General features: G+C 41.1%; 1 protein-coding gene across 5 annotated transcripts in view; it reads left to right on the top strand.

Annotated features, from left to right (window-relative positions):
• The window catches only part of kiaa0586 (KIAA0586 ortholog), a 137,672-nt gene that overhangs the window by 69,599 nt on the left and 45,988 nt on the right, over positions 1–22,085 (top strand). For 3 of the 5 annotated variants that reach the window (XM_036593555.1, XM_036593553.1, XM_036593551.1), the window contains 8 exons: positions 3,924–4,114; positions 4,392–4,478; positions 13,237–13,326; positions 15,468–15,658; positions 16,906–17,015; positions 18,315–18,499; positions 18,656–18,815; positions 19,582–19,765. In XM_036593555.1, the coding sequence (XP_036449448.1) occupies positions 3,924–4,114; positions 4,392–4,478; positions 13,237–13,326; positions 15,468–15,658; positions 16,906–17,015; positions 18,315–18,499; positions 18,656–18,815; positions 19,582–19,765 (1,198 nt within the window). The remainder of the gene's footprint in view (positions 1–3,923; positions 4,115–4,391; positions 4,479–13,236; positions 13,327–15,467; positions 15,659–16,905; positions 17,016–18,314; positions 18,500–18,655; positions 18,816–19,581; positions 19,766–22,085) is intronic. The other 2 variants (XM_036593552.1, XM_036593554.1) reach the window with 2 other exon arrangements.

Genomic DNA, 22,085 nt, shown 5'->3' with positions numbered 1-22,085 from the left:
GCTCTTATTTTGTTAATCTGTTTATACTTTTAGCTGTTGACTTCTGCATGAATGTAATCCTGACTGCCAAATAAAGAACAACATTAAAAATTTCAATTACGAGATCTTTGCCCTTCTGTGTTTACTCAGTTGGATTTGAATTGGACTGGACTATACTGGGAGACGCTGACATCAAGCTACCCCTTAACCAAATCAGAATTAGGGCAGCTGTTTTGTCATCAACCTATTTCCACAGACCAGCTACCAGTGAGTGAGCTAGCTAGCATTTTGCCGAACATAACTAACCCCTTAACTGTCGTAAAATGACTGCAACGCAAAGGTTAAAATAAAAAAAAGAAGAAAAAAAAGAAAGGAAAATGTCTGCAGTGCCTGCATTAGCAAAGATCACTCACAATTTCTATATAAGCGAAACTGGGCTTTTGAGAAAATTTTGTTTATAGAGTTGTTTCTTTTCTCTCCCTTTACTGCCACTGGATGTCTTTCTGCATAATTTGTTAGCTAGTCCAACTTAGCCAACAAATATTTAAAAGTTGCTTAAATGTTGTCACCACTAATAGCCACCTAGCCTCTTTAATATACTTAAGCAAACGCTAACAGTGTTTGGTTGACTGGCCAAATTCCTTCTTGCGTTTGTCGCTAACACTTGTAAGTTTATAAGTTTACTTCTGAAATCCGTTATCTCGCTCAGATTCAAAGTTGGACCTCTGCCAGAAAATAAAACTTAAAAAAAGGAAAAAATCGTGATCAGACAGAGAAGATTTTGGCATTTGAAGCGTTTTGGCATTTAATGCCATTTGGATTATAGTTCAGGATTTTATTTTTTCAAATTTCGGCTAATGATCATCATGACTGCTACTGCTGTTTCTCGCCATTTTTATAGATAACTTTATAGGTTACCTAACAATCTGAGAAAGTTTGAGGCAGATATATGATGAATTAGGCATGCACTTTGCACTTTGGTGCAATTTCAGGTGACAGGCTTCATTTGAGAAAATTTTGTAACTATGATTTGTCACCAAAATATTGCTTTAGGTGAAATAGTTGAGGCTTATTCAGCTTTCTTAAGCTTTAACTCCTACCAGACCTCATTGCTGAAGCTGTAGTCATCTGTGAGCTTTACTTATCCACTCCTGCAGAGAGAGGGGGTTATATCTGGATATCTGTTCTAATAACCCGCATTCTGCAGAGGGCACTTACAGCATATCAGGAGCTTGTTACCAATCTGGCTGATGTTTCAGGCTGGAAGTTCCCTGGGGTGGTTTAATCACATGCCACTTCAGACACTTCAGAGCGGTCTGTTCACTTCAGCCCTGGTGGCTGTCCTATTTCACATCACATTGTGCCTGTATGTGTGTGTGTGTGTGTGTCTTGAGAGAAGCCCTGGCGGAAAGTTCCAGACTCGTTAATAACTTTGCAGACTGTGCTACAGTGTGTGGCGTGTGGCTGTGAGTGTGAGGGGAGCAGGTTTGGCCTGGCCCCCGTGTGCCTCTCAGTGACACTCTGTAGGGCTGCAGTTTAGAGCTGCCCTATTTTCTCAGCTCAGCGGCTCCCCGGAGAGGACAGTGGGATTGGCAGAGGCCCCCAGGGAAGCACGGAGAGGCTTTCATCTGCAGCAGCTGTTAAGGCAGGCACATCCGCAAACTGCCCCGAGTTTCAGACACCGGCCAAGTATGGCAGGCAGCTCCCCGCAAATCTGCTTATGAAGTTCCACATGGCAGTTCGGAGAATGTTCTTGTCAAGTCAGCCTCTACTGATAGCAGCTTTCCCACAGGGTGATTGGGGGCCGATTGTGCATTTGTAACTTTGCATTTGAAGATTTGATTGTCAGCTAAGCTACTGGAGAAAAATAGATTTTTTTATTGTAGAAATAGAAACAGCTAAAAATTCTTTCTAGTGCATGATGTTCACATCACAACCAGCCTTTTGGTCAATTTTTAATTATTATTATGGGACTAATCTTGTAGAGTCAAAGCCTCATAGGCTGGAGCTGTTTTGATGGAACAGCAAGTAGGTGGTCATAATGTTCTGGCACATGGATGTATTAGTATGACCAAACGAGCAGTGTTGTAGCCTCCTGTAGCATTGTTGCCAACCATTTCTGCATCAGAACACTAACGATTTGACTCTGTAACGTGATCCATGATTGACCAGGTGAAGTTTACAGCATTTAATCAGGTGTTCTGACCTTGATAGACAGTTATGCTGTCTTCTGTCAGTATGTCAGATATTTAGATTTCTCGTTTGCCTGCATTGCTTCTTCACATTCGTGTTTTACGGTTTATCTAGCTTGTTTTCAGTAGTCCATAATAGCCTTTATATCTGCCCTTTTATTGTCTGTCATTATGATTATCTGTCCATTACAGTTTCATTTTCCACTTTCCCTGACTCCTGAGATGCAGGAATGCAAATGAGTTTTCTTGCCTCTTAACTTTTTTTTTTTTAAACTGGCAGTTATACAACTCAGCCCACATGTTTCCTATCAGAAATATTTGTGCATTCCAGATGAGTCAGAGCCTCTTGCTCCTGAGCCACCGTTTGGATGCCCTTCAGCCAAATTATGGAAATCATAAAGCTACGCCGTGTTTTGCCCAGCTCCATGCAGAGGGCTGGAAAAACAGATTGCTGAGCCCGCAGCAGATTTATGCAAATGTGTGCCTCCTTGTTGGCCGTTAATATGGCGCGGCCGAGCAAATGCATGACCGCTAACCTGCCGAGAGGATAGCCAGAAATCCGGCTAGTTCTGCTAGCGCACCCTGGCTGAACCTCTTTGTCTCCTTGTCCCCCTTGCTGAACATATGCCAGTCATGCAGCTGGGCTGGACTCCCAGCCTGGCAGATGTGCTTGAACGTGTTCATCTGTATGTTGGGTTTGAAACAGTGTGTGTGAGTCGTGTGGATGTCCTTTATGACCTCTCTGGGGTAAAGTAACGGGGAGGTGTGTATCAGCTCCAGCTGTTGCAGGGAAAAGGCTGTCTTTAATATCCTGTTCACGTGAGAGCACCTCTTTCTGCATGTCTTGGCGTGTAAATAGTGCTGTGATGCTATCTCCCCTGTGTCAGAGGGGAGATATGAGCAGAGCTTCGGGGGGTTTGTTTCAAGACCACGTTCATATTGGCAGAACGCATCCAGAGTCCACACGCGTATCGTGTGTAAGAGTCCGGAACAATGGGCCTCACTGCAGTGGTGTGGGGAGGGAGAGCATGTTTTTGTTTGTGTGAGAGAGAGAGACTGATTGTCTTTGTGATTAGCAAAGCCCCGCCTCCTCTTGATGGCTTTGTTTAGCGCCAAGTTTGTGCATCCCAACTGGCTGTTAGTGTACTGCATTTTTATACAGTGTCTTGTTGTCTGTGATTGAGCTAAAGGTCTGTTTGAACTGGATTAGTCTTTTTTAAATACATTTTAAATACAGCAGGGCAGTACAAATCTGCAGTGTCCGTAGTTTTTACAAGGCTAAAAATAATATTTACGGAGTGAATGGCCTTCTGTATTTGGCTGAACTCAAATTTCCCGCAGTAATAGCTGACCTGTATAACTTGACCTCACAGATTGACCTCACGGTAGTGTAATAACAAACCTGGGCTATGCCCTGTTCACTGGTTAGTGCACTATTTGGGATTCTGCCATTTTGTACTGGAATGCCAATAATGTATTGTGTCATGCCACACAGTGTGTCTTCTGTCACAGAGTGATGAGCAAACCTGTGTAATGTCGTTGTGTTAAATAGTGATTAAGGGACCGTTTTAAGCATCATAATGTTTGCTGTGTTGTTTTGTGCCTGCAGATGTTTTAATCCAGGCTGTCTGTGGTAATTTTGTGTGCATAAACTGGCTATCCAGATCCCTCACAGTGATAAAATCCCTCTACTGATAAAAACCAATCCACCTCAAATAGTGCTTAAGCATTCTGTTGTGTATATTCCTCTAGGTAAGCCCAGAGTTGATGGCAAAGCCCCTTTGCCCTCCCGGGTCATCATAAGTGACAAACCTGCGACAGTGATAACCTCGCTCCCTCCCACCACCGCCCCTAAAGTGACTCCTCCTGTCCGCAAGCCTAACACGGTGCTTCTGGAAGTGCACTCGGACCCCAGGAGACCTACCCCACAGCTCCAAATACAGGTACGAGATGTCTTGAGCTCGGTTGTCCTGGCAACGTGAGCCACCGCGGTGTGCAGTGTTACTACACTAAATATGGGTGAGCATTCAAATAGGATAACATTATCATCCTCTTCAGACTGAATAAATCTGAGATATTTCTGTTCTGTACAGATGTTTATTTGACATTACAACATCATCTTTGCTAATTTAATCTCTCTAGTGCGTTTATGTCTGGTACATGGTCTTTGTATTCATTTCCCTGCAGTATTCCTAAAAGATTTTCTCTCTCTGTATCCAGGTTCAGCCCAGTGTGAACATAGAGAGTGCAACATCCCCAGGTCCTGGTCTCTCTCCTCCTCTTCACCTCCCTCATCCATCTATTCAGGTGAGCCACAATCAACTACAGAAACTTTCTTTTTGTGTATCTTCCAGTTGTCTTGCACTGCACTTGACTACAGGTGGACGAAAATCTAACATCACAATACTTTAAGACATTTTCATGATACACAATGTGCATCGTGGTGTTTGTTTTTCACAGGTTTGATTAGTTGTTACAGACAAAAATGCATCATGATGTTTGGTTTTTCTGAGGTTTGATTAGTTAGTACATACATACATACATACATCATCTAAACCGCTTATCCTTCTGGGTCACGGTGGGTTGCTGGAGCCTATCCCAGCTGTCATTGGGCGGAAGGCAGGATACACCCTGGACAGGTCGCCAGTCCATCGCAGGGCTGATTAGTTAGTACAGACACAAAAAAAAAAAAAAACATTTAAAAAAATATAATGCCACAAATCAAAAACTGTGAATTCAATCATTTTTGTTCAGTGTTTCACATACGGTGCTGCACTAAAAACAAGACTGATTATGCTCTCTAGTTAAAGAAACATGCAATTGATGAGTGTTCTTAAAGTACTGATGATGTCTGCGATATGCTCAAAAACATATTGTGACATACTGTGATGTAATTTATCACAAAAATGATTAATATCTTTATATTGCCCCCCTACACATGACTCCCATCAGCATCAGCTATACAATAATGTACAAAAATAATCGACAAAAATGAATTTCTGTGGCCCTCCGCTATTAATTAAAAACACCTGATGAAAGCCTGCACTGAAATCATTTGGGTGATTTTTTTAACCTTTGTCCACAATCATGAAACAATAAAGGCTTGGCCCTTCAGCCTGATCACTGCTGGAGAATCAACTTCGCTCTGCGAACACTAACGCAACTAGAGGCTCTTTACGGCAGTGCTCGATTGTAAGAGCTTTGAAAATGAGTCATGAGCACTGGAACTCTTTCTCTGAGCTTCTGCTGAAGTGTGTATGAGGATGACTGAGGCTGCTATTTCGAGGTCACCACACCACAGAAGATCAGTTATGTGTCATCCATAGCTATGATACAATAAAGACTTTTTACTTTGTAAAAAAGTGCCATGGAGATTTATTTTTGTAGTTTTTAACCCCTTTTTGAAGCGCCTAGACTCTCAGGACCTCATGTTCTAAGCCTGAGAGCACATGTCCAAATCGGACGCATTCTGCCTACATGTTATGCACGAAACTGACGCACAAGCCTAAAGGCACAGTTTATGAGCTCTGTGTGTGGAAGAATGCGAAATATGCTTCTCTTATATCGTCACTGTCCAAAGAAAAACAAGTATCTCCAAAATAGTAACTTTACAGTAGAAGGCAAAAACACGCTTACCTTTCAACGTAAGTTAGTGTAAAGAGGTTTCATTCCAAGTGATTTTAGAGCATTTCTATTGGTCAATTCATCATAAATTTTCACACAACGTAAAGGACAGCTGGTGTGTTGAAATGAAAATTGAAAATCGACAAAAATGGAGATACGTGGTTTTCCTTAGACAGCGACGATATGCATCTGAGGGAGGGCCATGTAAAACAAGGAAGGATTGATTTCAAAGTGGGTTTAGATATCGGATATGCGGCTAATTACATATTCAGCTTGATTATGCACGTGGTTCTTGCATTTGATGTTTTTGATTTGGATTGTTTCAGGACACAGGTTTGTTCACGTTAACGACAGATTTGAGTCACTTTCCTACATGAATAAGACTATAAGTTAAAAAAGATTGAATCTGAGCAAACAATCTGAATTGAGCAATGAGGCTTGATATGTAAACATTGCCAAAAGGCCCTTCATTTGGAGACTTACTCCTTCTAACCTGCCATAGTGGTTAGATGGAGGAACCATCAGAATAACACTTTTTAAACTCTCAGGACCAGATTTACAGGAGAAAACACGAAAAAAAAAAGATGCCATTATGCGGCTGCAACATGCAATATATGCAATCTGTTTTATTGCTTCACAAACTAGTAAACTAGTGAGAAAACTCCATTAACACTTTTCATCACTAAACTTTCATTTTTTGTTGCGTCTTGAGCTTACTGACGGCTCCATTATTTCACTTCTCCTTTTAAACTCTGTGTCTCCTTAGTGTGCAGTTACTGGGCAGGGCTACATTAAATTCAGTTATTATTATGGTTGCATCAAGGCACATGTTGCATTGCGCTCGTACATACATCTGACCCTCCGTACCCACTTTGGGAGCACTCTGATTTCTCAATGCCGTTATCTGCTCCATATTCAGGCATGTCTGATTGCAGTCATTAGACTAAATTACTGAGCCATTAACAGATGACCAAAGCTCTTCTCTCACACCCTTCCTGCAGAGATTAGAGAGTAGTATAGGAGGTTGTGTCTGTTTCAAAGGTTATGTGTCCCTCTGGTTCCACATCGCAGAGGCATAGTAAGTGGAGAACAGAGCTGCTTTAGAAGTGTGACTGTGCCATACTGTCGGTCAGACAGTGGATCCTGCTTCAACATGAGCGCTAATGTTTCTGCAGCCATAGATTGATCATTGTGACAGGACCCGCACTGTTTCTGTAGTGTGTGTTTGTGCTGTGAGTGCTCAGTACAGCCAGAAAGGCCATTACATTTCTCATATAGCGGCTGGCCCTGGCTCCAATCAGGGGCACTAGATGGATGGACGCTGAGCCATAACATTTTGGCCAAGGTCCAAGCAGCAGGACTTTTAATAAGAACGATACCTCTTTCACTCAAGTTTGCATTTCTCATTGACTTGCTATTTATATACACATACACTCTCTCTCTCTCTCTCTCTCTCCTCTCTCTCTCTCTCTCTCTCTCTCTCTCTCACTCTCTCTCTCTGTCTTACACACACACACACACACACACACACATACATACATATGTATATGTGTACATGTATACACACGTGTGTGTGTGTTTCAGGGCAGAGTGGCTGCAGTGCTCTTCCGCAGCTCTGCTGCTCGTGCTCCTGCAATCTCAGCCCCCGCCGTTCATATCCGGTTGCTAGGCAACATGTGCAGCTTGGTAGAGGTGTGGGTTAGATGATTTGATGCGAGAAGGAGCGCTGAGAGGATGAAGCAGCAGCGTAGCCCCGCTGCAGTCACATCACTGCTGTACAATCAGCTCCGCTCTGCAAACATAAAAAATTACCAAAAACCTATTTACTGCTTTGCTCAATCATAAGAGCTTTTGAAATGAGTCATGGGTACTGAACTCTTTCACTGAGCTCTGTGCTTGGATTCAGGGGTGTGTGAGGATGGATTAGACTGGTGTTTTGACACCTTACATACAGTACTGTGCAAAAGACCACCCTTCATTTATTTAATTTTCAGTCAAAACGGCCATGAAGTACAAGTTATGGAATATTCAGAAGATATTTCTGAGGAGATTAGATATAAGACAGGGGTGTCCAATTTTTTTTTTCAAAGAGGGCCAGATTGGACCATGTCAAAATACCTTATGGCTGAGATATTATTCACAAATGATTAAAATACTTTTCAAAATATCAAAAATACAATGTAGAGCAGTTAATCGAACCAAACGTCTTGCTGGCAGTCCATTCCAAGAATTTGATGATGACCCCTTGAACACATAGGAATCTGCCACCAGTGGAGTTACACGTTGTGCATGTTCATGTTGGTCAAAGTGAAACATATCGCCATGTATGTTTCTGTTAACGTGTTTCATGTCACAATCTTGTTGGTGTTGGTGTTGTGGTACGCAGGTAGCATGCAGTTTCTCTGCCCTCTCCTCCGCTGAATATTTGTTGTACTGTCCATGTTTTGTTTTATGTCTATTGATATTAAATTCATTACAGTCTTTTGACATATAAGGATTGTGCATTTGCTGTGGCTCTTAATAGAAAAGTATTTAAATTTCCATCTCCAACAAAATCACTGGTTTTCAATGTCAAGTTTGTGCTTTATAGCTGAAGCCTTAAGTAAACTGAATGCCATTATCAAGTGCAAAAAAACTGCAACAAATTGGCTACCGGGCCACTTGGAAGAAGCCACAGGCCAATTAAAATCTGTCTGTGGGCCACATTTGGCCCTGGGGCTGGACGTTGTACACCCGTGACATAAGATAATCCGGTTGCATAAGGAAGCCGAACGTCAAAGGAAAATAAGTGGAAAAAAGCAGAAGTCCTGAAGTCCTAAAGACCTGGAAGATCACCAAAGCTGTGGCCATCATATAAACAGTACTCAAAATGTTAATCTCTTGCAGAGAGGAGAAAATCAAGCTCCACTCTTGCATCAGGACTGAAAAAAATCCATGTTTCTGTTCTTCTGTCCATCCTTCCACTGTGAGTAGACAACGCTTTGGGTCTTAAAGGATGTGTAACTGTCACAAAGCTCTTACTGAGAAAAGGAAATAGACAAAAAGGAAGAAAATTTGCAAATCTAACAAATAAGCTGCTGGTATTCTCAGAGAGTCCAGACCTCAAGTTTTTGGGATTACTTGGATCATGAGAAGCAGAAAATGCAGCCATCCTCTTAGACCAGAGCAAATAAAGGCAAACAGTGGATATATTAATATTACTGGAAATGTTAATAATATGTTTAGTTTTTGAGGCTTCTGTGTAATTTTATGTTAAATGTATGTTTCTTGCTTTTTTCCTTGCTCTAAAAAATGAATAATTTGTGCTTAATGGTCATTTTGACTGGAAAATAAATAAATGAAGGGCAGTCTCTGACTTCTACACAGTATTGTATCAGGAATGTTTCATCAGTCTGTTTGCAGCAACTAATTCAATGATACAGTACCTCTGTATATGTACCATAAATCTATACATAATTTGCATTTTCACCAAAGTTTACCCAAACTGGTGCTTTTAATTTCTTCAGGTGCCATGCAAATTCATTTCTATATGTTTTGATCCCCTGTCTGTAGGGCTCCGTGGTTAGACACCTGATAGTCCTTAAGTCGCACTCTCTACTCTCATTGATTTGTTTTGTTTTGTTGTTTTGTTTTTTTGCAGTCATTGATCCTTTCCCAATTACCTTTTCTCCACAGTGGTTTGTCTTCACCAAGCAATTTTAAAGCACTGTATTTTGAGCAGATGAGGGAAATGCAGCACTAAACAGTTGTGGAGAAAGAGTAGAGATGAAGGGAGTGTGCGCATGTTTGTTTTACCCAGCTGTGCAGTTAGCAGGCTTGGCTAGCAGAGACAGTGTCAGTCTTATCCTCAGCCCAGCCCTGAGGAGGCGTACAGCTCTGCCAAGGGCACACTTACAGCATGGCTGCCCTCATTCCTCTCAACTCTTTTGACTCTTTTCTCTCTCTCTCTCTCTCTCTCTCTCTCTCTCTCTCTTTCTTTTTCTGCATCAAGCTGCCCGCCCATGACTCATCAGCCTGGCAGTCTTCAACCTTACAAGCACTCACACAGGCACACAGATACACATACGTTCACCCATACACACATAGAAACAGGCTTTGATTCTTACACATGGTTTCGGTCCAAAATCTCCCCTCCTCCGCCTCTTCTGTGGCCTGTGCACCTTTGGTCAGAGGGAATTGAATATGACCACACCTCACTAAGCATGCCAAGATGACACACACAGAGCATACTGAAAAATAGATGAGTGGGTCCTCGGAGGCTTGTCCGTGAGCGCAATGCTTGGAAACCTAGCACACGCACTAGAGAGGAATTTATTTCAGCTGCAGCTCTCATGCTCCCCACGCGGTATTTGCCTTGGATGGATATTGAATTCATGAAACAGCATAATTGTAAAATGAAATTCTCTGTGTAATATTGTGTGTGTGTATTCATGTGTTTGTGAGGGAGAAAGACAGTGCAAGGGTATCTACAGTAATGTGCAAAGTCAGAGACCACCTTTTATTTATTTAGTTTCCAGTAAAAATGGTTGTTAAATGCAAAATAATAATTTTTCAGAATAGATTTTTGAGATTAGATATAAAATAAACCACTTGAATAAGAAAGGAGAATGTCAAAGGAAGACAAGTGAATAAGAACAGTGGACTGACCTCATAACAATAGACTGACCACCCCAGAGTCCAGACCTCAACATTATTCATTGTGTGGGATTACTTGGCGTGAGTAGCAGAAACAAACTTCTAAGACCGAACTTTGAAAAAAGTGAAACTTCTGAAAGAGTGCAAGCTATAAAAGAGTCAGCTGAAAAAGGAATAACATAATGGATGCTTTGACTGGAAACCTAAAGGAACAAAAAGTGGTCTGACATTTGTACTGCATGTCTGCAGGTGTATGTGTTTTTGTGTGTGTTTGTGTGTGTAAGAATATCTGTGTTACCATTTCTTCAGTAGTAGTGAACCGCCTGCTTATTGACCTGCTCGTCTCCCTCAGCCTGTTTCGATACTGTGAATGTGTTGTGTGTTTGTGCGTGTGTGAGGGGAATAGTAATGAATAGTGTAACTCTTGGGTCCACTGCAGCAGGCTGTTTCTGCTTGCTGCTCTGCAGTGCTCATTCTGCAGCACGCACTCAGTCCCGCTACACATACTCCATCAGCGCTGTTCTCTGTCGCTGTTCCTTTGTCTGTGGATCACTTTGTCTGTGGCACAAAAAAATCCAAAAAGAAAGTGATAGACTCAGCCCCCAATTCAATTCAATTCAGTTCAGTTCTGAACTTAATTTGAATGAAGCATAATGATCACTATATCCATGTTGTTGCACACCTTACTAACAGCACTAGAGCTGACAGCTGGAAGGAGTGTGTTTATGAACATGAACATGCTGGAGTGAGTTATTTGGTGCTGGTTGTTTGAAAACTTTGTTTTTCAATCAATGTAATTACATCAGACGGTATAATTATTAGGATGTCCATTCTCCATATTTCATATGGTAACACAATGTCAATGTCACAATGCATTGTTACACCCCAAAGTGTTTGCAGTATTGGTGCACCTGCAATACAGTTTGCCTCTGCACTTGTATACAGTAAAGTGTAGGACTGCAGTGATTAGTCAACAAAATTGATTAGACATCAGTAATGTTTATGGAAAAGAATTGATCTGTACTTAAAAACAAACGTTCTATAATTCCCTAATAATTATAACAAATGACACTGCAAAACACTAAAAGAAGCATTGACACAACTTGTATTCTTTTGTTGTATGATAATCAAAAAAAATTGCTTGTCACAGAAATGAAACGTTGAATGACAGCAGTGCTGCGATGAGGCTAGAGGAAACAACAGAAGGCATAATGATTTGATAAATTGAATAGTTGAACGGTTAATCGCTTTCAGAAGTAATCGGAAAGGGATATTGCCCATTGCCCATAGTAATATCGTCTATTGTTAGAGGCATATTGTCTATTTTTATTAGTGCTGTCAAACTATTTTTTAATATTTGTGGACCTAAATCAAAACATGCACATTCAAATGTAGAAAATGTACATTTGAATCTCAAAACCTATCTGCAGCAGGACCCGGTAAGTGCCTAATCGCTGCTGCATGTCTACTGCAGCCACTCGCTTAAGTTGCAAGTAAGCTTAAGTAAGCTCTTTTTTTTAACCGCACTCACATGGTTTTACTCTCATAGCCACTCCATTTTAGCTTATAATGACAGTGTGTTATTGGTGTGGGGGATTTCATGCAATAGTCCTTCTTAAAGACACATCAGAATAGGCCTACGTACCTTTTTTCAGCAACCATGTCTTGACCCCCCCAAGACTGAGATCACTGATCACTGATTTAAACCACCATGAGGGTTTGAGGATGCTTGATATTTCAGAAATTAACATTTTTTCTTAGTTGGTCAAATATTTGAATATATTAAAATTTTGAAGACATAATTCCCACACAAATCAAGACATAATTTGTGTGAGGGTTTGAGGATGCTTGATATTTAACATATTTACTCCTACGCTTATATATCTGTACTTGTGTATCATCTCCCTGTGAATTTATCTTATGTACCTATTTATTTTCTTTGCGTCCAGAAAAATTATGTCTTGATTTGTGTGGGAATTATGTCTTCAAAATTTTAATATATTCAAATATTTGACCAACTAAGAAAAAATGTTAATTTCTGATCCCACTCGACAGTCCTAATTGTTAGAGGAATATTGTCTGTTGTATATTCATTTTTTCTCTTCGTGCCAACACCAACAACAGCTCTTAATAAATTTCTACTTGAAGAATAAAGATTCTGATCCTGGTTAGTACAGTGCTGTCTGTCTGCCCAGCTCTCGGCCTGCCGTCTGCCTGTCTGTCTGCCTGGCTCCAGCTTGGTCTCGTGCAGAGCTTGCACATGAGTGGAGGAGCTCTCTCTCTCTCTCTCTCTCTCTCTCTCTCTCTCTCCCTCTCTCCCCGTTACCATAGAAACGAGGGTGAGCAGGCAGAGACGGTGTGTAACCCCCTGGGGGAAGGACTTGTGATTCTTTCACATACTGAGCTCACAAGCAGAAGCAGGTCATGACCTTTGCAATCTCAAGAGTCAGGGAGTCCACTCTAAACGAGAGTGTGTATGCCTGGTGCTCACGAGTGCGGCTGAGGGAAGAGTAATTGTGTTGTGGGGTAAGTCAGCATTGTTGCCGTGATAAAAGGCAGCAGAGATTGGTAGAAAGAGCATCAGGAGATGATGATGGGCTGCTGCCTGTGGAAGCTGATAATGATGTTTCACACAGCACTTTATGATGCACAGTCAAATGTAATCAACTTGCTTTGGACCATCATCATGATCTTTAATAATTCATACTCATATAAGCTCATAATCCCTCAGGCTGTTAATGACATGAGGATTTCACTGTTGCTTTTGCACCTTGTTGACCTTCTCCTCTTTTGTGCCTCATCCCAGGCTGAAGCAGATGCCCACGCATTTGGTGATGAGGATGAGGAGGATGACTGCTTCCCTGGAACAAATTTCTTGGCAGTCGCTGAAGTCCAGGTAGTTCCAGCTAAATCTTTTTTCTGTTTTGCCTCAGTCCCATGCGCTCCAGTACACAGCACAAAGGTCATCTGCTTACTTGCCCAAGGGCATGGAGTGGGCAGCCTAAAACACCCAGCCTGCTTGCAAGAACAATGATTCATACACAATTTAGAATTTGACAAAAGTGAAAATACACATTGGGTTTGACACCTTCTGCTCAGACACATCAGCCATTAAGCGTTGGGTTCTCCATAATGAGATTTGTAGAGCCGAAGGGTGAAAGAGAATGGCGCTTTCATTAATTACCAAAAGCAGGGAAAGGATTAGAAAATATCATTCTGCAGAGGACATTGATTTAGACGATTGTTATTAAAAGGGCGTGGTATGTGTGTGTGTGTGTGTGTGTGTGTGTCTCTGTCTGTGTGCACTGCCTGTAACACCACCCCTGCCCCCCCGTTCAGTTCCGCCCCACCGCTGGCTGTTCAGGAATTCCTCTCACATCACAGGCCACTCAAGCATACACACAAAGCCATAAGCCTGCCATATTTACGGCTAACAAGCGACCCAAGCTGCCCGGCATATTGGGCATTAGGCCGATTCCAGCGCGCGGTCGGACAAGGGCAAGCCGTCAGTTAGCACGGAAATAGCACGGCAGTCATTTGACTGAGAGGAAAGGAGAGCATATCTGTGTTGTTCTCACAGGCTTTTGTAGCTATTGGAGAGGAAAAAAAGAGTGCAGAAAATGAAAATAAAAGAGGGTTGGGGGGTTTCACACTCTAAATAAGATGGGCTATTCCACATTGCCCCCTTTTGGTTTTGGGAGCAAACTGCATGCAGAGTCAAAGCGTGCTGATGTTTTTTCTCAAGGCTGCAGAGTAGCGGTGGTGAAAGAGAGTAGTAGTCCATAGTATTGTGTGGGCCAGCTGTTTTCTGACGTTTGGTCAGTAACAGCAGTAAGCTACTAATTTGTTTAAAATTCTACATATTTGGATCGCGCCTACAAAGATAGGTTGTGTGTAGGTTGCTGTCCATTTTGGCTAGCTTGCTGTGAGCCTACATATTGTACACATTTGAAAACCATTCGGCTTTTCAGTGCTCAATTCTAGAAAAGCTGCGACTCACTCAGCATTTTAATGTATTTTGCTTCTTTTTGGCAATAATTGGATTTCTATTAAAAAGTTGACTCTCTGTCAATATTATACTGCCTGTCTCTAATTGTTTGCATGTCAATTCAGGTCAAGATTATTGCTCTGGAAATGTAAACATTTTCCAAACTGAGAAGAACTATAAAAGAATTTGAGTACTACATGTGCGATTGCCTGTAATTAAGCCCTTTAAAAATTCCAATTAAGGCTGGCGATTTTTCTCCCACTCAGTTTTTTAGCTCTCCCAGCTGCCAAATAAAGGGCTCAGCCACTCCAGTCCAGACCCCATCAAACAAGCCCTCTCACTAAGAGCAGCCAGGGCCACATGCCCACTCCTAAAATGTCATTCCTCTAAGTCTCCAGTGTCTCTGCTCTGACAGACCTGCTTTTTGATGGAGCCATAAACTTCAAACAAGCTCAGTGACTTGCCAACCCTGCCAAGTTTTTTTTCCCCTTCTCTCTTTCTGTTTTGCCCTCCCTCCTGTTCTTCCCTCCTCTCTCCTCTATCTCTCTCTCTCTTGCCATTATTTCCACCCTCTCACCCTCCCTCCTGTTCTTTCCCCCTCTCTCTCCTCTATCTCTCACTCTCTTGCTATTATTTCCACCCCCCCTCCTCTCTCTGGAGCCTGGCCATTGGAAATGAGCTGATTGGTCCAGCCTTACCCAAGGCCGCCTGACTCTGAGCCAGAGGAATCTGCACATAATGCAAACCAGTGGCCAAAGTGTTCAGTGCGAACACATAAAAATTGAAAGAAGAATAACAGAAGACAAATGTCTCTCTGCTCTGCTTAGACAATAATGACCACTATGAATTCACACTCTGTCTAACATGTGTTAACAGTTATCACATCAACTCTGTTTGCCCTTACCAATGACTGCTGGTGAATAGATATCCCACACAAATCATGATTTGCAGCAGTTCTTTCTGTAAAGAAGTAAGTCAAATCAGAAGGTACATGCTGTTTTGCATTATAAAAATCTCTTTATTGCAATTTCCTTCCTTTTGTGTTAAAGCAGAAGCCTGAAGTGGAAGAAGAACCTCCAGAAGAAGCTCCTATAGAGCTCAATGGGTTACCCTCTCCTCCAGCTGCTCTCTATCATGGCCCAGCATTCCCTGTGCAGCCGGCCCAGTCTGAACCTCTCTCAACGCCTGTACTCAGCACTATTCAACACAGAGAGACCCTGGAGAACAGGCTTGTGGACTGGTGAGGAACTCATTTTCTGATTCTGTTACAAACTGCGCTACATGAACCTCAGGCATGTGTTGCTGATATACCTCAGCAAAATCAGCATTAAAAACTACTACTTGAATGTTTCACTGAGACTCTTGGTTTGATGCATTTGAAACACATTTGCTCACTTTTTTGTGTGTTTTATCTTTAATTTCTGTCATATTTCCATAATACAGTTGTGAACTAGGGCTGTACAATGTGAACAAAATACTAGTGTTATGATAATGTTAATGCATATTTCAATTGCGTTATGCCTTGCAATGTATCAAAAATTAATCAAGAATGTGATGTGGTTAAAGGCTTACCTGCATTATTTTGATCAAACTTGTTGGAGTACTTGTTGGAGTACATGAATGAAGTAAATCAAAACACGCATGGACTATATTTGTCTGGAGTAGTGTTCATTCAGGATGTTAATAGTACACATTATAAACGTATTGTGATTGGTTATGAGGTGCATTTGCATATTGCAGCCTTCTGCGATATCGGTATTACAAAAGCCAGTTTTGAGCCAACAGTTAATGAAATGTACGTTGTGTAGCCCTTTTCGGGAGCCTTACTTTCAGTTGGAAGAAAACTGCAAAGTCTTAGAAGATGGTCTGCTTCTAATGATCAAGGTAATCCCAAACACATTCAATGATGTTGAGGTCCAGACACTGAGGTGGCCAGTCCATTGTTTCGAGAACACCAGCAGCTTCTTTGTTTGTCTTGCAAATTTTTTTTTGTTTGTTTGTTTGTTTTTTTTTGTTTTTTTTTTACATCTATTTTCTCAGTTGTGGGTTCTTGACATCTACACATCCTTTTAGACTCATAGTGTTGAGTTGTCTTCTCACAGTGGAAGGATAGACAGAAACACCTGTCGATTTTTTCTGATCTGAGGCAAGAGTGGAGCTTGATGTTAATCTTAATCTGACGGTGACAGATTTTGGGGTCTGCCAGGTCTGGCATGGTTGCTAGGAGTCCTATTTTCTTTAAATCTTTTAAGATTTTTTCAAACTCCACCTATTTTTCCACCTATTTACCTATTTGACTTTTATCTTCTTTATGCAAGTGGATTGCCTAATGTCTAATCTACTCAGAAATGCCTGTTTAATAACTTATACTTAATGGCCATTTTGACCGGAAGTTAAATGAAAGGAGAGTAGTCTGTGATTTTTGCGCAGTACTATGTTAGCGGTTTCAGGTTTAGTGAATTGAAGTGTTTTGTTTTTTTTGTGTAGGGTGGAGCAGCAGCTCATGGCAAGGATGATCAGTGGGATGTTCCCTCAGCCAGCACAAACAGACCCAGCCAACGAGTCAGAGCCAGAGGACAGTGTGACCTCAGATATAGGTAAACCTTGTTTGTGATTCATGTCATTTTATGATGGACATGATGGTGGTGCAACAGTTGGGTCAAGCACGACTGTCAGATCTCTTCCCATAGTGCTGCCTCTTTCTGTAGTGTTACATCAAACATGAGTGATGAAATAAATGCATCACTGCAGTCAAAAGATTCCAACAAAATGACTAAAACATCTGGTGCAAACCAGGATAATGGTAAAACTACTCATAACATGCCTTTTCCCTATTCTTGGCTTGTAATTTTGATTCATAGTTTGTGCAAATGCAAGTAGTGCATTTGTCAAGGCCGTCAGAGAGCTAGGAGATTGTATTTCCTCATTATAGTGCAATTGCTCTTCTTCATCCCCTCCATTCCTCCTCTCCTCCATTTCACTCGGCTCACTTTAACTCTGCCCATGCACTCTCCCCGCCTCATTAATCCCCACTCTTGTTTAATAGAAAGATCAATGATGTATCAAATTTGCAGAGGAGGCTACAAGTCTCTCGATCAGCAAACCCTAGTCAGCACATTCAGGGACTGACTGGACTCTTCCCCGCTAAAGCGGCCACCCTACCGCTGCAACATTACAACACATTGAGGAAGAGAGCTCCCTTGCCAAGAGTGCCACTTTATGATAGGTGCCTTTTTAGTTTCTAAAAATAGTGCCAGTCAGAAATGCTGACGGGGCACAAATGCAAAGTAGTTTGGGTCAGATGTATAGCGGCTTTCAATTTGTTCCTTTAGAATTATTTGGCTGCTGATGCACTAGAAGGGTTCAGCATATTTTGGAAATATGGCAGAATGCTGGCACAGTTTAGCAGAATTATATCAGGTACATGTTTCAAGGAGCTCTGTCATTGAATTTGAGTAACACTGGCTGCCTTACGCAGGGTAAGCATTTTTCTAGCAGTGACTTTGATATGGTAATGATTTATTAAGCCCAACAAGACCTGTATACTAGCAACCAAATATGTCAGTCTGTCATCAGTATGCTGAATACTTTTTACGGAAGCCCTTTGCTCAACTATACTGGCACCAGAAAGAGCTGTTTGAAGTCTAAATCATTTTCCTTTCAGTGTATTGCACAGGCACAAACTAACAATTGCCAGAGCTCAGTAAGACATGGTGCAATGACTCTAGTTTATTGCAAGCAGTAATATTCTGCAAAACTGAAATTGTGCTGGTCTGAGTCATCGTCACAGAAGTCAGGACAGATGGAATTGAAGCAAGAACTCCTAATGGAGGTCATAATCATAACCAATCAAGTGTATGATTAGGTCGCCTCTCATGTGTTTTGCTGTGGGTCAGTGGAGACGGCGGGCGGTGGAGGGTTGCAGCTGTTTGTGGATGCCGGAGTGCCAGTGGACTCGGAGCTCATCAGGCAATGTGTGAATGAGGTGCTGGCTGAAATCATCTCTCTAATGCTGGGCCAGAGAGAAGGCTCCAGAGAGCCTGCTGCTCCTGCCTCAACACAGGACATACACACCCAGCAGGTAAAGGAGGATGCACATACTTGCACAGTTTTTGTTCATCAAGTTATTTATTTTTTGCCATTAGTGCTAACAGCCTGACTGTTGAATGATGGCATTTTAATAATGATTAGTTCTGCATTGACACCTGTGTTCTCTTATGGTTTGCTAATGTTGTAGCAGCAGACTCCAGTACCAACACCAGTGCCCACTCCTGAGCCCAGTGTGAGAGAGAGTCCTCCACTTATGAGGGAGGGGCTGTCTCCTGTTAGCACTCCAGATCTCTCTGAGCAACCTTCTCCTGTTCAGTCACCTGTGCCACCTCAGCCAGCTTTACCAGGTTTCACAGTATTCCCTCAACCTCTTCAGCTCTAGGCCAGAGATGCCATGAGCGGATGTGACATTTCACTGGGTGAATTAGAAATAGGATAGCTTGTGAAGCTTAATATGGTTGTAATACCTTATGCTTTGCCCCCTAAATAAAAACAGTCATTTGCCTTGTTTGTAAAGACATAACAAGGTCTGTCATATTCTTACATTGAAGGTAGTGTACATTTTTGTTGTCATTGTCTTTGTGGCTGACCTGAACTGGTTTTGATTGATGTTACCAAAGTCCTTATACCAGAGACAGTATCAGAAGAGGAACCATAGAAACAGTAGTAAAACAGTTTGTTGTCATTTAACCTGCGCTCTTGTAGTGGAGCACAAACATAGTAGCCAAGACTACCTGAAACACCCATTCTTTGTGCAGTTTGAGCAATAGTCCACAAATTTCAGGTTTGTAAGTCTTCTTTCAGGTAGGAGCCTGATCTTGTAAACTTGTCTAAATTCATTATTAAGATAATAATCTTAAAACTTATTCTGCTATTCGTTGACTGCTATAAATTATTTGATAAATGGCATGAAAATTATATGTTATCTAAGGAGTATTATGGCAGTGAAGAATTGAAGTATGGACCAGATACTGAGTTGAAGGGGTTAAAGCAAAGCACATTTTCAGGCATTGTCGCTTGATGTATCTTTCTTTAAATGTGTACAAGACGGTAACTGCTGACTCTCATTAGCTCAGCCCTGGTAACTTATTGTCCTTTCTGTCCTTGTTTCAGAACCAGAAAAGGCTCCAGTGGGGACGCCTGCCAGCACGCCACTTCCATCCCCCTGCAGGGTTGCGACACCTTCCCCCCCTCCAGAGCTGGCGGGCCTGTATAACCACCCGTGGGGAGACGCAGAGCTTCCTCTAAAGGAGGAGGAGCCACACAGCGAGGAAGAAGAGCAGCATCCACCACCACCGTGAGTCTTTTTCACTCTGTTCATCTCTGGCTATCTGGCCATATATACAATTAAAGGCTCCCCTAATGCACCTTAATGACATTGTATGCTGTATTAAAGCTTATTTCCATATTTCTTAAATGTCTCACAAGAACAATTCATTTCTGCTCTTAACATGATTAGCTACATGTAAGTGAATACATTTTAGAGGCGATCATTACATTTTAATGGAAGATTACAGGAAAGCTAGAATTTCGTTTTTAAATTTAGTTTTTGATCCATGATGAGTCATGCTTAATATAACCAGGGCCAAGAACTACCAAGGTTAAATTTTTTTTTAGGTTGATTTCAGGTAGACTTTAAATACAGTATTAAATACAGGCCTTGGAATACTAGGCAACTAAACGCCCACCAAATGGAAGTACAGAGGTTCCCAAACTGGATGTGTTATGGCATCATGATTCCTTTCTGTGATTTCTCTAAATTAGCAGAGCTGAATCACAAAAAAGATGATTTTAAAGGAATGTCCTCAAACTTGAGTTAGATAAAAATGCATAGAAGATAAAGTGAAAAATATGTGAAACCACATTGCCCCCTGCTGGAAAAGCATGAAAATGGCAGTGTTCAAAGAACCTCTGAGAGGCACCATATTTTCATTCATTTGGTTAGAACTGACAGAATTGAAAAGAGCTCAGTTAAAAAAGACTCGTCTACATCAGTCCATGCAGTGCAAGATCCCAGTTTAATCAGGAAATTAAATATTCATCAGTAGGCATTATACTGTGGTTACATATATATTGGTGTGTGTGTGTGTGTATGTATATATATATATATATATATATATATATATATATATATATATATAAAGATGGTGTAATTGCAAAAACAAGAAAAAGTTGACTTTATCATTTATTTAACAAAAAAATGAAAAAGATGTCAGTTCCTACTGAGGAAAAAGTTGCTGGGATTTTCCCCCTTTGGCTGAAATAACCTTAATTAGATGTTTCCTATAACCATCTATCAGTCTCTGGCATTCTCAGAGAAAGTTTTTCCCACTCCTCCATGCAGAATTATTTCAGCTTTGTGATCTTTGAGGGGTTTCTTGCGTGCACAGCCCATTTTAAACTATCCATAGCATCTCAATAAGATTTAGATCTGGACTTTGACTTGGCCATTCTAGATGGCCAACTCTCCAGTTCTTTCTTTTGAGAAATTGATGGGTTTACCCGAATGTTTTCATCACCATGTTGCATGGTCCAGCTTCAGTTTGGACAGATAGTCTCACATTTTCCTCCAACACCCTATGATACGATGATGAATTCATAGTGGGTTCTATGATGGAGAGCTTGCCAAGCCCTGCTGCAGCAAAGCAGCCCCAAACCATTACATTTCCACCTCCATGCTTTACAGTTGGTATGAGATTCTTGTGCTCAAATGCTGTGCTTGGTTTCCTCCTTGCACAACTCCCATGAAAATCAAACTTGTGGAGTCTCTTTCAGATAGTAGATGCATGTATTTTGAAATCAACTGTGGCAAGACCTACCTGTAGATCCTGTGATGACATTTTAGAATTGTTGGAGACCTCTTCACACATCTTGCGGTCTGCTCTTGGGCTGAACTTGCTAGGATGGCCTGACCTGGCCATGTAGATGGTTGTTTTAAATGTCAAGATCAAATGTCCATATGTTTAAATACATTAAAAGAGACAAAGGTTTTCATAATTCTGTGTGTGTGTGTGTGTATATATATATATATATATATATATGTATATATATGTATATATATATATATATATATGTATATATATGTATATATATATATATAAAAAAAAAGTTATTCAGAGTGGGTTTAATGTTGAATGCTGCAATCTAGAGAAACTTAATGGGATTTCCTTACAGTGATGGTGATAGAAACCTGGGGCCACAATCTACAAACAAATATAGAACATTTATTTTCTAAAATGACCAGTGAACCTGCACATATTTTTTGAGTATTTATATTTACTGTTGATAATGGTAAAATGGTGATAAATCTGAAAAAAAAGTTTTGGGGTACTAGTATGCTGTGCATGTAGTTCCCTGCCCTAAAAATATTTTAAAAATGTGTTTTAGGCCAAAACCTTTTCAAAACTATTGAAAATAATGTCTCAGGAGTCACATCTACTGTCAACAATTCTGAGTCTGTAAGTTTATTTGGAATTTCACACCAAACCACTCTGAATGACTCTGTTTACATCTTAATTATTTAATTATGTAGAAATTCAGAAAAAATAATTCTCCTTTTTTATGAACTAAGCTGATGGTGGTGGTAATCCAAGAAAGCACACTTTAACTAAGGATAA

This window comes from Colossoma macropomum, unplaced genomic scaffold (assembly GCF_904425465.1).
Source record: "Colossoma macropomum unplaced genomic scaffold, Colossoma_macropomum, whole genome shotgun sequence".
NCBI lineage: Eukaryota > Metazoa > Chordata > Actinopteri > Characiformes > Serrasalmidae > Colossoma > Colossoma macropomum.
This window is presented reverse-complemented; position numbering and strand designations above follow the sequence as displayed.